Source organism: Lithobates pipiens, unplaced genomic scaffold, assembly GCF_037356315.1.
Source record: "Lithobates pipiens isolate NorthernLeopardFrog02 unplaced genomic scaffold, aLitPip1_a1.2 Scaffold_3, whole genome shotgun sequence".
Taxonomy (NCBI): domain Eukaryota; kingdom Metazoa; phylum Chordata; class Amphibia; order Anura; family Ranidae; genus Lithobates; species Lithobates pipiens.
The window spans coordinates 71,111,679-71,125,409 of record NW_027507790.1 but is presented as its reverse complement, the minus strand read 5'-3'; the positions used below and the strand labels follow the sequence as shown (position 1 = coordinate 71,125,409).

At 46.6% G+C, this 13,731-nt stretch overlaps 1 protein-coding gene across 2 annotated transcripts in view; it reads right to left on the bottom strand.

Moving 5' to 3' along the window:
- Positions 1 to 8,880, bottom strand: part of SLC15A4 (solute carrier family 15 member 4) — a 67,267-nt gene extending 58,387 nt beyond the window's left edge. The window contains exon 1 of one of the 2 annotated variants that reach the window (XM_077461818.1): positions 8,247 to 8,880. In XM_077461818.1, coding sequence (XP_077317944.1) covers positions 8,247 to 8,813 — 567 coding nt within the window. In that variant the 5' untranslated portion in view covers positions 8,814 to 8,880. The remainder of the gene's footprint in view (positions 1 to 8,246) is intronic. The other variant, XM_077461817.1, reaches the window with a different exon arrangement.
- Between the last annotated feature and the right edge of the window lie 4,851 nt (positions 8,881 to 13,731).

Genomic DNA, 13,731 nt, shown 5'->3' with positions numbered 1-13,731 from the left:
TGCTGGTAGCCACCTCTAAGATGTGATTACGATATAGAGATCAAAATAAATTGTTTTAATAAACCAGAATTTAAAACCTTATCACACTATTGAGCCTTTCTTTGTATATACTCACCAAGGACACCCACAGTGAAGGGATTGACGCTCCACAGAGTCCACTATCCCTGAACCCAGTGTTGGTTCTACTGCAAATTTTGACCAAACTTAGGTGTGCAGTCCAAATTTGGTGAGCGCAGACACACGGGGGAGCTAATGCGTGGAATCACTGAAAATCACTGTGGATTTCGTTTTTTAGCCCTGGATACTCTATCTATACATATTTATATTAGACACACACACACACACACACACACACACACACACACACACACACACACTTAAAAATTAGCATTTGCACTTTACGTATGGGCACATCTGTGAATAGTATTTACACAGAGGTAGACACAGCACGGCACAAGTTTATTTTATTTCTGTTTAGGGCAATAATAACTATAAAATATCCTCATCTACCTACAAAAATTAAAAGGAGGATGATTTGTAAATAATCCAAATCTAAAGTCCATACACTATGCAGATTGGGGAAATTTGACACGGTGCTTCCTATGGAGGAAATGAAAGGTACTTAGTACATCCCCCACCCGCGGGATGGGAAAGACCCTTTCAATATCAAGCATGAGTTAGCAGCAGCAAATTGCTACTGTATGAAACATATCAGGGAAACAGGAGGAGACATTGCATGTATGACAATTCCAGGGTATCAGACATGACTACTGGGAGGGGGGGGGGGGGGGTAATGTACAGCTCTGTAATGCTTTTCATACCTGTGAAAGATCAGCTGGATACAGATCTTAAAAATATGTAATATTAATCCACGTTTAAAAAGCTTTAGGTGGATTAACAATTACATCATTTGTAAACCAGCCACTACACAAGATTTACATTAAGTGTTGTTGTGCCAGCCACACCAAATCACTTTAAAACGTTAAAGTGGTTGTAAACCCTTACAAACCACTTTGACCTACAGGTAAACCTAGATTAAGGCTTACCTTTAGGTCCAAGAAATATCTCCTAAACCTACACGATTTAGGAGATATTTACAAAAAGACAGGCACCGCTGTCTACAGCGCATGCGCCGTAGACAGCGGCGCACAGGGCATGCCTCTGCTAAACGGCGATATGCCATTAGTGGCGGCTCCCGTGCGCATGTGTGGGCTGCTCGGCGATGTGAGTGGCCGGAGCAGCGATACCCGGAAGAAGATGGACGCATCGTGCTACAGGGGACAGCGGTGACATCTCCCTGCTTTACCATTGCAGGGAGACAAAGAGGAAGTAAACCCATCAGGGTTTATTTCCTCTTTAAGAAGTGACAGTTTCTATTATTTCCGATAACATGCACCTAAATAATCTAGCACTTGCATCAAAGTTACAAGTTAATCGTTCCAAAATGTAAATCATTACCATGGTTTTGTATACTGTAGCAAGGAGGAAGAGGAGAGAGGCGTGTATGGATGGACAGCAGACAACAAAATTAAAAAAATGTTATGTGACAATTTATTGAGGGGAAAAAAAAAAACGTATTTGATCCCCTGCTGACTAAGACCCCTTTTCACACCGAGGGAGTGTCGCAGGCGCTATAGCATCAAACTGCTGCACCATTGTCTCCAGTGTGAAAGCCCGAGGGCTTTCACACTGGAGCGGTGCGCTGGCAGGGAGCGTCAGGAAAAGTCCTGCCAGCATCTTCTTTGGAGCGGTGAAGGAGCTCCTCCACCGATGCTCCCCATTGAAATCAATGGTGCAGCGCTGCATTACTGCTGGCAAAACGCCGCTCTTTCGGGTGGTTTTAACCCTCTCTCGGCCGCTAGCAGGGGGGGGGGGGTAAATGCTCCCCGCTAGTGGCCGAAATGCTCTGCAAATCCGACGGTAAAACGCCGCTCTTTTTTACCGCCGACGCTATGGGTGGCTTGGTGTGAAAGCAGTCTAAGTTTGCCCACTGACAAAAATGATCAGGCTATAATTTTAAAAGGTAGGTTTATTTTAAACAGTGAGAGACAGAATAACAAAAATATCCAGAAAAACCTCAAGTGGAGCTGAAGGTTACCAAACGTCAGCCTCCAAACCTTAACTGCAAAGCATCTGCAAAGAGGAGTGGGAGAAAATCCCTCCTGAGATATGTGCAAACCTGGTGGCCAACTACAAGAAACCTCTGACCTCTGAGTGCCAACAAGGGTTTTGCCACCAAGTACAAAGTCATGTTTTGCGAAGGGACCAACTGCTTATTTCACTCATTAAAAAGCAAATCAATTTATAACTTTTTTTGAAATGCGTTTTTCTGGATATTTTTGTTGTTATTCTGTCTCTCACTATTAAAATAAATCTACCATTAAAATTATAGACAAATCATTTGTCAGTGGGCAAACCTACAAAATCAGCCAGGGATCAAAATACTATTTTCCCCCTTACTATACAATGTACATATACAACCCCAATTCCGAAAAGGATCAGGATGCTATGTAAAGTCTACATAAAAAAAACAGAATGCAATGGTTTACAAATTTCATAAATCCATATTTTAGTCACAATAGAAACTATATCAAATGCTTTTATTTTTATTTAAAACAACAAACATGTCATACTTACCTCCACTGTGCAGCTCGTTTTACCCTGAACCTGGTCTTCTGGGGTCCCTCAGCAGCGAGCGGCAATAGACACCGGCTGTATCACGGGAGTGCGCCCGCAAGCACTCCACATCATGCGAGGGAGGTCACATGAAGTTGTGGAGTCCTTGCGGGCACGCTCCCGTGACACAGCCGGTGGCTATAGCCGCTCGCTGTATCACTCTGCCCCGCCCCCCGCATCATTGGATGTGATTGACAGCAGCGCCAGCCAAGGGCTGCGCTGCTTTCAATCCATCCACTGTAACCAATCAGCGACCAGGCTGATCGGCGAAGAGGATGTCGGAAACGAGCGTGGGACTTTTGAGGGGTCAGGTAAGTATAAACGGGGGGGCCAGTACTGTCAGATATTTTTTCACCTTAATGCATTAAAAAGGTGAAAAACTTTTACCTTTACAACCCCTTTAAACTGAGAAAACAAAAAAAAGATGGAACAGGGCAACAAAAAGCTTGCAAAGTAAGTGGTACTGAGTACTGACAAGGAAGAGCTGGAAGAACATTGGGCAACTAATACGGGCAATTATCAACAGGTCAGTAAAGATGGGCACAGGTTCATTAATCTATGAAAAGCTGCATCTAAAAAGAGTTGAAAAATTTCAGAATAATGTTTCTCAATGTAAAATTGCAAAGACTTTGAAAAGGATACATTCTCCTTGCCAGGAAAAAATAAATAAATAAATACAGACTGTCTGACCTTTTCTGCCGGAAAGCCCGGACGTGTGTACGCGGCATGACTTGGCCCGGTGGGTGGAGCCTCGCACAGCCACGTTATTTCAAAATTTTGGCAGCTAGCAGGTGGAGAAGATCCCAGTGCATTCATAACTTATCCTTTAAAGTGGTTGTATACTCGAATTTTTAACTTTTACCTACAGGAAAGCCTATAATAAGGTTTACCTGTAGGTAAAAAAAATATCTCCTAAACCTGTACGGTTTAGGAGATATTCCCCTCGGTACGCGGCGCTGACTGCAGTGACGCATTCGCACAAGGGGATTCTTGGCCTGAAAATCCGGCAGTGGCCGGCCGGAATGAAATCTCCCGCGCGCATGCGCGGGAGTGACGATATCGCGGCCCCGGCCACTCACAGCGCCGGAGCCGGGATAACCGGAAGAAACGCCGAGGGAGCATGTCAGCTCCCTCGGCGTGGATCGGGCCAGATGTCAGGGCCTCGTTCTAAGGTAAGTATTTCATAATGAGCTAGTATGCGGTGCATACTAGCTCATTATGCCTTTTGCTTTGCAGGTTTAAAAAAAAATAAAAAAAATTGCGGGTTTACTACCGCTTTAACCGCTTACGGACCAGCCGCTGCAGTTTTTATTGCGGCAGGTTGGCTCAGCTGCGCAAAATCACATTAATGTACGTGATCTCGCGAGGCTTGCATAGCAGGCACGCATGCGGGCTCCGTGGGTGGAACTCTATGTCTGCAGGGACACCCGCGATCGTCTCACGGAGAGGAAGAACGGGGAAATTCTAATGTAAACAAGCATTTGCCCGTTCTGCCTAGTGACAGTACACTGATCACAGCTCCCTGTAATCGGGAGCAGTGATCAGTGTCGTGTCACTGCTAGCCCACCCCCCACACATCCCTAGGACACACTTAACCCCTGCAGCGCCCCCCTCCTGGTTAACCACTTCAGTGCCAGTCACATTTACACAGTAATCAGTGCATTTTTTGAATAAATAAAAATGCTTATTGCAATTTATTTTAATAAAAATATGTAGAAGAATACGTATCGGCCCAAACTTACATACATACACACTGACTGTCCACTTCCCCCTCCAAAAAAAAAAATCCCACCAACAGACAGAGGCAACTCTCCATTCGTAAACGGTGCTCATTTATGAATGGACAGTCAGTGACCACTGACTCTGTGCATTTAGAAGAGGAAGGAGCCGGTATCAGTATAACCCTGCTAATTAGCACAACAAAAATATAGCACACTTCCATTTAAAAAACTCCTGACATCAGCACAGGGATACCAACAAGTGTTGGAATGCAGCAGTTTTGGAATCTCAAACCGGCATGTGTAGAAAACTATTTTGACAGCTGTTAAAAAGCCGCCAGAACCCGGCATACTGCAGCACTGTACACTGCCTGGTGGCAATCCCTATGTGATGCTGGTGGTAGTGGGAAATGATAGGGGCGTTAATGCGTTTCAGAGGGTACAATCCTCCTTTGTCAAAACCACCAAATACCAAAATGAAAAAATGATTTAAAAATACCTGTTGCTAAGGGGTCCCTCGTAATCTGCCTTCTTCCTTGTCCGGGCTGGTGACATCACTTCCCCTCGTGCCGCAGTCATCTGGGACCTGTCACGTGTCCCAGATGACTGTGCGGCGTATCACTGCACCCTGCGTCGCATGCGCAATGGGTGCCCACAGTAAGAATGACGGCGCCGCAAGTGGAGAGGGGAACGAGGGGGGGGCTTTGTTCCCCCGCATCGCTGGACCCTGGGACAGGTAAGTGCCGATTATTAAAAGTCAGCAGCTGCAGTATTTGTACCTTATGACTTAATTATTTTTATTTATTTATTTTTTTTTATAGGGGGCACCCCACTTTAAAGTTAAAATCAATATTTTTTGCTAGAAAGTTACTTGGAACCCTCAAAACACACACTGTATTTGCCCAGCAGTCTTTCAAATGCAATTTTTTGGGAAAAAAAAAAGCCCCAGTAAAAAGTTAGTACATTTTTTTTGTTTCAATGTGAAAGATGTTGTTACGCCACGAGAATCATGATCTATCTTCTAAGCAAAAAAAAATAGTGATTCTTATTTTAGCCAGATTCGTCTAGCTCTACTATATAGTGTACAATGCAGCCATATTTTTTTTCTGCTGGAGCAACGTCTGGGCAGTCTGCATTTAGGGAGGCACAAATGGCCCTGTATGACTGTAGCCACCCGCAATTTGCACAAGCTGACTGCCTCCAGTTAGAGGCAGGTTTGCCACTTAAGAGGGGGGGGGGGGGGAAGTTTGTCTACTTCCCAGATCATTCGTCCTGCATTTAGAAAAGTACAGTCAAAGCTTGTTTGTCTGCACTTCTCCTGTGAATCGCAGAAGTGGTTTGTTCTAAACTGTGACCTGTTTTTAGCAGACACCAGGCTGAAGTCAGCTCACGTCACAGAGCTGGTCCAGATTCGGGCAAGATCGCAACAATAGAGTTGGATTCCACCCACAAGTCTGGACTGGCACAGTGAGCCACTGAGAGCCTGAGCCAGCTGTTCCTGCCCCCTGCACAGCCCAGCGCTCAAATGGGAGAGGAGGAGGGCAGAGCAGAGAGCCGGTGACCAATAGTCAGCAGCACTCTGCTCAGGGAGGTCTAAGAAATGAACGATCGGCGGTGTTTGTATGCTCAGTTCTCAGTGTTAGAGCCGGCGGGGGACAGATGTAGTAGTTACAGATGATGTTTTGACAGTTTGGTTGAGAGAACAAACAAAGGTGACAGTAATTTTTTCATGCCTGTGTTTCGTCACATATGACGACCCATCACATTTGGCTACCCGATGGACTGCGCATGCGTGACACCACCATGCGTGTTCCAACACTGTGGTGATCTGCGCTTTCGTAGAATTTTGTGGCCACACCAGAGTCCAGGTTGAAGCCCCAATATCCAAGTGGACATAGGGTTAGATTATAATTATGCCGAGCGAAGCGAGGGGCCTTGCGGCAAAGTCATCTTACAACAGTGTTGGAACGCATATGGCAGAGTCGCGCATTCGCATTCCAGCAAAATGTGACGTGACACCGGGAATTAAACTTTTTTTTAAGCTGTTAAATCGATGGATTTAGTTCCACGTTAACTGTCTAATCGACATTGTCCACTTCCATACTAACTGACACGATTTGTATTAGAGATATATATATATAATATCTCTATCATATAAATAAAACGTTTGGGGGCTCCAAGTAATTTTTTAGCAAAAAATATTGATTTAAACTTAAAGAAGAGGGCCGATTTAAAAAAAAAAAAAAAAAAAAGTCAGCAGCTGCAAACACTGTAGCTGCTGACTGAATAAGCAGACTTACCTGTCCAGGGCGCCCGCGATGTCGGCCGCCCGAGGCTGACCCGTCCCTCAGCTCTCGGAGCCACCATTTTAACTAAGGGAAACAAGCAGTGGTGCCTTTCGGCTTCACTGCCCGTTTCCTACTGCGCATGTGCGAGTCACGCAGTGCTGTGTTCTGGGACACACAGTGTCCCATTACCCAGAAGAAGCCGCACAGAGGAGAGAAGACCGAAGATCACCGCGGAGGAGGAAGATGCAGATTAGGATGATATGCCTAGCAACAGGCATTTCTGGTAAGTTTAAAAATATATATATATTTTTCATTTTTTTTTCCCTTTCTGATTTTTTGCTAAATTTTAATGTATTTTTGTTTTTCAGGGTGGCCCTCCACTTTAAGAAAGAAGTGTCAGAAAAAGATCTAGACTTTAAGTGGTTAAACTTCCTGCATTTACAGGTGGTTGAAAGCTTGGCAGACTGCCCACATTATTTGTTTACACAAGAAGTTCTTTCCCTTTGATCTAAGAAGTTTAGTTACAATGTTTCAAGTTGTACACTTGGCAGATTGCCTGGGATGTTTTCTTTTGACAGCTGAATGAGCAGATAATCTCTCCACTTGTTTATATGAAAGAATAAATCGCCTACGTTTAGCGGAAAAGATTGTCAAAAAGGGGGTGAATCGAGATTGCGTTTTTTTTTTTTTTTTTTAACTATTAATCGTGCAGCTCCACACACACACACACCTAATTGATGCAGATACCAACTATTTGCACAAGTACTGCTACAAATGCTCAGATACCCAAAACAGATACCTTTGTGGGGTGATACAAAATGAACGGGCTCAAATTGCACTGTTAAAACTCACATGCAATTTGAACAGGAATGCAATGTGATTCCTGTCTGAATCGCACGCGGTTTCCCACGCCACTCCTGTTTGAACCCAGGCTTCTCATGGTGAAGAATGGGCTTACACAGGAACGGTGCTGGGAAACCGCATGCGATTTTAGACAGGAATTGCATTGCATTTGAATATTTGCAGAGCAATTGGAGCCCATTCATATTTGCGCAGGCTCAAATCACACCACAAATGGGCATCGGTACTGAGCAGTAAAGAAATGGTATCCATAATATACATGCACGTACATGTGTGTCTGTGCTTTGCGGTGCATACACTAATGCAATAGGCTGTTCTGTGGGGGTGGGGTGACTTGGTGCCCCCATATCAGTGATGAGCAGTCATGGCCAGTTGACTGGGAGCTTGTAGGCGGGACACCCAACTGTCATCAGTCTGTGCCAATCACAGAGAGTATACAATAAGCCCTGCCTAGAAGTCCCCAGCATCACAGGAATTTAAAGGGCCAGTAGTGGGGAGGGTTTAAGTGACCTGAAGGCAGAAGATCAGTATACGTAATATAATGTAATATCTATATATGGGGGGGGTGTGGACATGACAATTGTAGTGCTCGGTCCTGCCCCCTCAGAGAGAGATCTGCCCTCCCCAGAGAGAGATCTACCCTCCCCCCCCCCCAGAGATCTACTCCCCCCCAGAGAAAAATCTGCCCCCAGGAGGGGAGTACCTGATCGGCTCCGAACGGGGTGATGTTGGCCTTGACGGATCCGACTCCGATCGCTACGACGATCAGTCCTACGAAGACGGGGACGGCACAGTAGCGGAGTCCCTGGACTGGGCACGGCACGTACGAGCCATTGATGGCAGAGGCGTTGGCGGTGGTGCAGTTGTCCACAATGACCAGAGGTAAGTCCCCGCAGAAGGCGGATTGGGTGGTGTGGTAGGTGATGAGAGGGAAGATCAGCATGCCCAGCATATAGAGCACCATACTCAGCAGGATGGTCCTGAAGCGGCCGATCAGCGCGTCTGCCAGCCACCCCCCGAAAGGGGACACCAGGTAGGTGACCCCCATGAAGAGCAGCAGCGCCTGGCTGGCATCGGTGCCCTCCCAGTTGTAGATGGGTCCATTGAGGAAGAGCAGTAGGTTGGAGGTGATCCCATAGAAGGCCACCCTCTCCAGCAGCTCAGACAGCAGTACGGCGGCACAGGCCAGGCGGCGGCCAGAGAACACGGATGGAGGAGACGACTCTGATCGTCCGCCCAATAGTGGGCTCCGCTCTCCGGACTCTTCCATGTCTGCGATCACCCGGCCCGGCCCATACACACTTCTCCCCCGGACTACACTCCGGAAGTGTCCGCACTCACCGCCCCGCCACACCCACCTCACCTCTCTGCTCCAATCACAAGCGCCTCAATCCTCTACAGTACCGCCCACCCAGCACGGCTCTCGGCTGTCCACCAATCAGGGGCTGCTGAGGTGGCTGTCATCTGACCGGGATCAGGCTGACTGAAAGTACACAAGTTTCACGTGCTTGTAAGGGGGGGCACGATTTCCGGGGAGGTCAGGCTGGTGTCATGCTGGTGATGGTGACACCGACCCCGGTCATATGGATGTTCGAACAAGATGTGTTGATTAGCATTAATGTGTCTGTAAACCTCAGACGTGCAATATGAGCAAAACGCATCCCTATAGTGTGTACTTGTCTCAATCCAGAGATCCAAGTGTCTTTTCTGTCTGCTGCTTCCTTCCTCTGCTACCAGCACCAGTCACTACTGACACCAAGAGAAAAATGGTGACAGGAGATAGCTCCAGCTGATTGCCAGCCTCAGCTGTTGCTGTGTGGAGGGGGGTGTGTCTCTTCCCTCCAATCAGGGAGGAGCTCCGAACCCAGTGATGTTGGCCTTGTAGAGATGACAGCAAATAAACAGATACAACTTTCTTAGGAGGATTGGTTTCATCTCTCTATCACCTGAGGCCAGTCACTTCACTGGGCATATGTCGGGGTTTACAACCACTTGAGGCCGGGTTCACACCTCTGATGGATGCGGCTCATAGCAGGGCTCCGGTGTGTCCCTGTTCTCCGTCTCAGAGATGAATCAGGGTTAAATTTTTGTCTGAATTTGGAACGAAAATGGAGCCAAAGATGTACAAGATCTCTGTGCAAACCGCCCCGGAAATGTGTGACCCGGTTCCATAGAGAGTCTCCTGTCATGCCAATTGGATGAAAGTGTACTTTTTTCATTTTGGATAGAGGGAGGGTTCTAACCCCCGTAATTCTTTTGCCATCTGTGGAGATTTCCTTTCACTTCCTGTCCAATAGCCGAAATAGGAAGTGAGAGGAAAGCCCAGCAGTGAAAGAATCCCTGGTTGTCACCAGAAGTAGTGTCCCAATTGGAAGATCTCCCCTGCTATATGTATTCTGCTGTCAGCCCACAATTTGGGATTTTCTTTTTACTTTGAATGAAAACAGTAAATGGAACAAATGGAGAAAGGGGGGATCGCCCTAACACCAACAATAATAAAAACCTGACCTGTGTTCTAATTCATCTCTACTCTATCCAAAGCGAAGAAAATGAAAAGTATTGGGACTCCTGCCTTTACATGCACATGAACTTTAACCAGTTGCCACCCGCCCACCGTGAAATGACAGCGTCCCAGAACATCGGCTCTTGCGCCCCCGCGGGGGTTGCTAGGACATGGCGAGACCCCAATCTCTGTAAAGAGCTGTGTCTGTGGCTCTTCAACCATGTGATCGGCTGTGTCCAATCACAGCCGGTCACATGTAAACACAGAGATGCCGGTGTGGCGAGGAGAGCCGATCAGCGGCATCTCCTCTCAGGGGACAACAAAACATGTAATTAGGGCACTGATCATCAGTGCCCTGATTACATTATCACGCCGACAGTGTCGCCAATCAATGCCCACCAGTGCCAGCAATCAGTGCCCACAAGTGCCACCAATCAGTGCCCATTAGTGATGCCAGTCAGTGCTGGCTATCATTGCTGCCCATCAATACCGATCACTGCTGTCCATCAGTGCCCATCAGTGTCACTCATCAGTGCCACCCATCAATGCCCATCAGTGTCACTTATTCGTGCCGCCTATCAGTGCCCTCCAGTGCTGCCTGTTAGTGCCCATCAGTGACACATATCAGTCCCACTTATCAGTGCCCATAAGTGTGGCATATTAGTGCCTCCTCATCAGTGCCACCTCATCAGTGCCGCCTCACCAGTGCCCATAAGTGCCACCTCATCAATGCCAACCAATTCAGCCTATCAGTGCCGCCTCATCTGTGCACATCAGAGAAGGAGAAAAATTACATATTTACAAGATTTACTGACAAACTAAGTAAACGTTTTTTTTTTCCAACATTTATGGTCTTTTTTTTTAGTAAAAAATAAAAAACCCAGTGGTGATTAAATACCACCAAAAGAAAACTCTATTTGTATGAAGAAAATGCTAAAAATTAAATATGGGTACAGTGTGGCATGACCGCACAATTGTCATTAAGTGTTACAGCGCTGAAAGCTGAAAATTGGCCTGTAGTGCCCAGTAGGCAAGTGGTTAAAGGAGTTGTAAACCCTCCAGGTTTTTCACCTTAATGCATTCAATGCATTAAGGTAAAAAACCCCTTGCCATGCAGCAGCCTCCCCCCCCCCCCCCCCGAGCCCCCTTTTTACTTACCTGAGCCCCATAATCCCTGCAACAGGAAGGAGTACACCGGCTCGGCCGTAGTCTCGTGACCTGATTGGATAGATTGATAGAAGCGCAGCCATCGGCTTCCGCTGCTGTCCATCAAATCCAATGATGCCGGGGGTGGGGCAGAGTCCTGTTGTCTGTGTTAACATACGCAGCAGCAGGACTCGGTAGCGCACCTGCATGGGTGTCCTGAAGGAGAACGCTTCTCCGATGGTGCACTGGAGAAGAGGAGGAGCCACCAGCACTGCTGTGGTACCCCAGAAGAGGAGGATCGGGGCCACTCTGTGCAAACCCAACTGCACAGAGGAGGTAAGTATGATATGTTTGTTATTTGGGGAAAAAAAATAGGGTTTAGTAACCCTTTAATGGCATCCCAGTCTTAGCCCGTAGGGTTCAATATTGAGTTGGCCCATCCTTTACAGCTATAACAGATTCAACTCTTCTGGGAAGGCTGTCCACAAGGTTTAGGAGTGTCTATGGCATGGGTCTTCAAACTACGGCCCTCCAGTTGTTCAGGAACTACAATTTCCATCATGCCTAGTCATGTCTGTGAATGTCAGGGTTTTACAATGCCTCATGGGATGTGTAGTTTCGCAACAGCTGGAGGGCCGTAGTTTGAGGATCCCTGGTCTATGGGAATGGTTAACCATTCTTCCAGAAGCATATTTGTGAGGTCAGACATTGACGTGGATGAGAAGGCCTGGCTCCCAGTGTCCACTCTAATTCATCCCAAAGGTGTTCTATCAGGTTGAGGTCAGGACTCAATTTGCTCCATCCCAAACTCCCTTATCCATGTCTTTCTGGACCTTGCTTTGTGCACTGGTGCGCAGTCAAGTTGGATCAGGAAGGGGCCGCCCCCAAACTGTTCCCGCAAAGTTGGGAGCATGAAATTGTCCAAAATGTCTTGGTATGCTGACGCCATCAGGGGTCATATGATGACGTCAAACGTCGCTGACGAAACACGTTGGGCCACATAGTGCGTGGCATATCCCATCCGCTGGTTGGAACGCAGGTGGAACGCAAACAGCATACCTGCATGTCTTTTATTGGGTGAATTGAAGCTCAATTTTTTTAAACTATCATGCTGCTTTACAAATTAAATTCTACTACACCATGAGGAGCTTCTTCTTTTTCTTGTGACCCACGTTGCTGATCATTGGCACCCATTTCTTGGGAGATCCCTGTTCATCCGAGAACCATCCCTATTAACACATGCCCATTCTGACTACCTGTAATAGGTGTCATGGTGGTCTGGTGAACACATCGGATCACAGGGGTCAGTACCTGGCCGTTATCATGTTATTGCTATGACCAAATGATCATACTGTTGTGATGCTGTGATTGACCCACAGCTATCATATGGTACCTGGCACCCTGTACAATGTGATTAACTGTAGCCAATCACAGCATCACAATAGTAGGCAATCTGTCGTGAATGACTTTCATTTGTGTCAGTTAAAACTACTGCTTATAGCAGTGATTAGCACTGTTATAAGCAATAACAGTGTAAAAAAAATCCTAATTACCCCCTGACTATGATGTTGTTAAGTTAACTATTGAAAAAGCATTCTGAGAACATTATTTATGCAAAAAAGTGGGGAAGGAAAATGTGAGTACTGTGACAGGGTGGGCATTTGGCCTGAGTGTGTAGGACAGAATATAGTGAAGTTTCTCCTAAAGTCAGGTATGTGCCTTCCTTTTATCAGGATATGCTAGGATGAAGTCCCTGGCCAGCTTGGCACCGGATCAGCTGCAAATCCAGGTCACATATGGGCTGAGAGGAATGGATAATATCATGATCTCTGCCTCAGCATGGCAGGATACATTGTTGGGGGGGGCCCCCTGGCAAAGCACCTTGCCCTCATGAGAACAGGGGCCTCTTCCCCGCAACCCTGGCTGGCTGGCTGTGGAGGTTTGTGGGTGGGGTGCTTATTAGAACCGTTAAATCTGAATGAGTTTTCAGTTAAATGTAAATGAGTAAGGGGTACATAGTACGTACCCCTACTAATTAGAAAAAAAAATTGTAATAAATAAAAATACACACTTTTTGACAAGCAAAACGTCTCACAATGTAAATCCATTGTCAATCATGTTGTCCAGCAATGCAGATCCTTATCAGTCATGAAGAACAATACCCGCTGACATACTTGACCACCCCCCCCCCCCCCCCCGGAAACGTACCCTTTCCATATTGAGGTTATGGAATCCACACGCTCACTCCTTGCTTTCCTGACCTGCTGGGCTGCATGCTTGGATAAGGGTCTTTTATGGAATCTGGAGGCGACCCCTCACCATTTCTTTTAACATTACCCCTGCCCCTTTGTTTATATTCACCTGTCAGATTAAAATCCCCAGCTGCCCGTGGTAATGTCATTGGTTGTTAGGACAGCCTGAAGGGACCTGTCACATTAAGCGGTGATGGAAATTATGCCGCTACATATGTGACCTCCTTCTGTAACCTGAGGTTTGGCTGAAGTGAACACTCTCTTATTTTGACAGTCCCCTGAAGCAA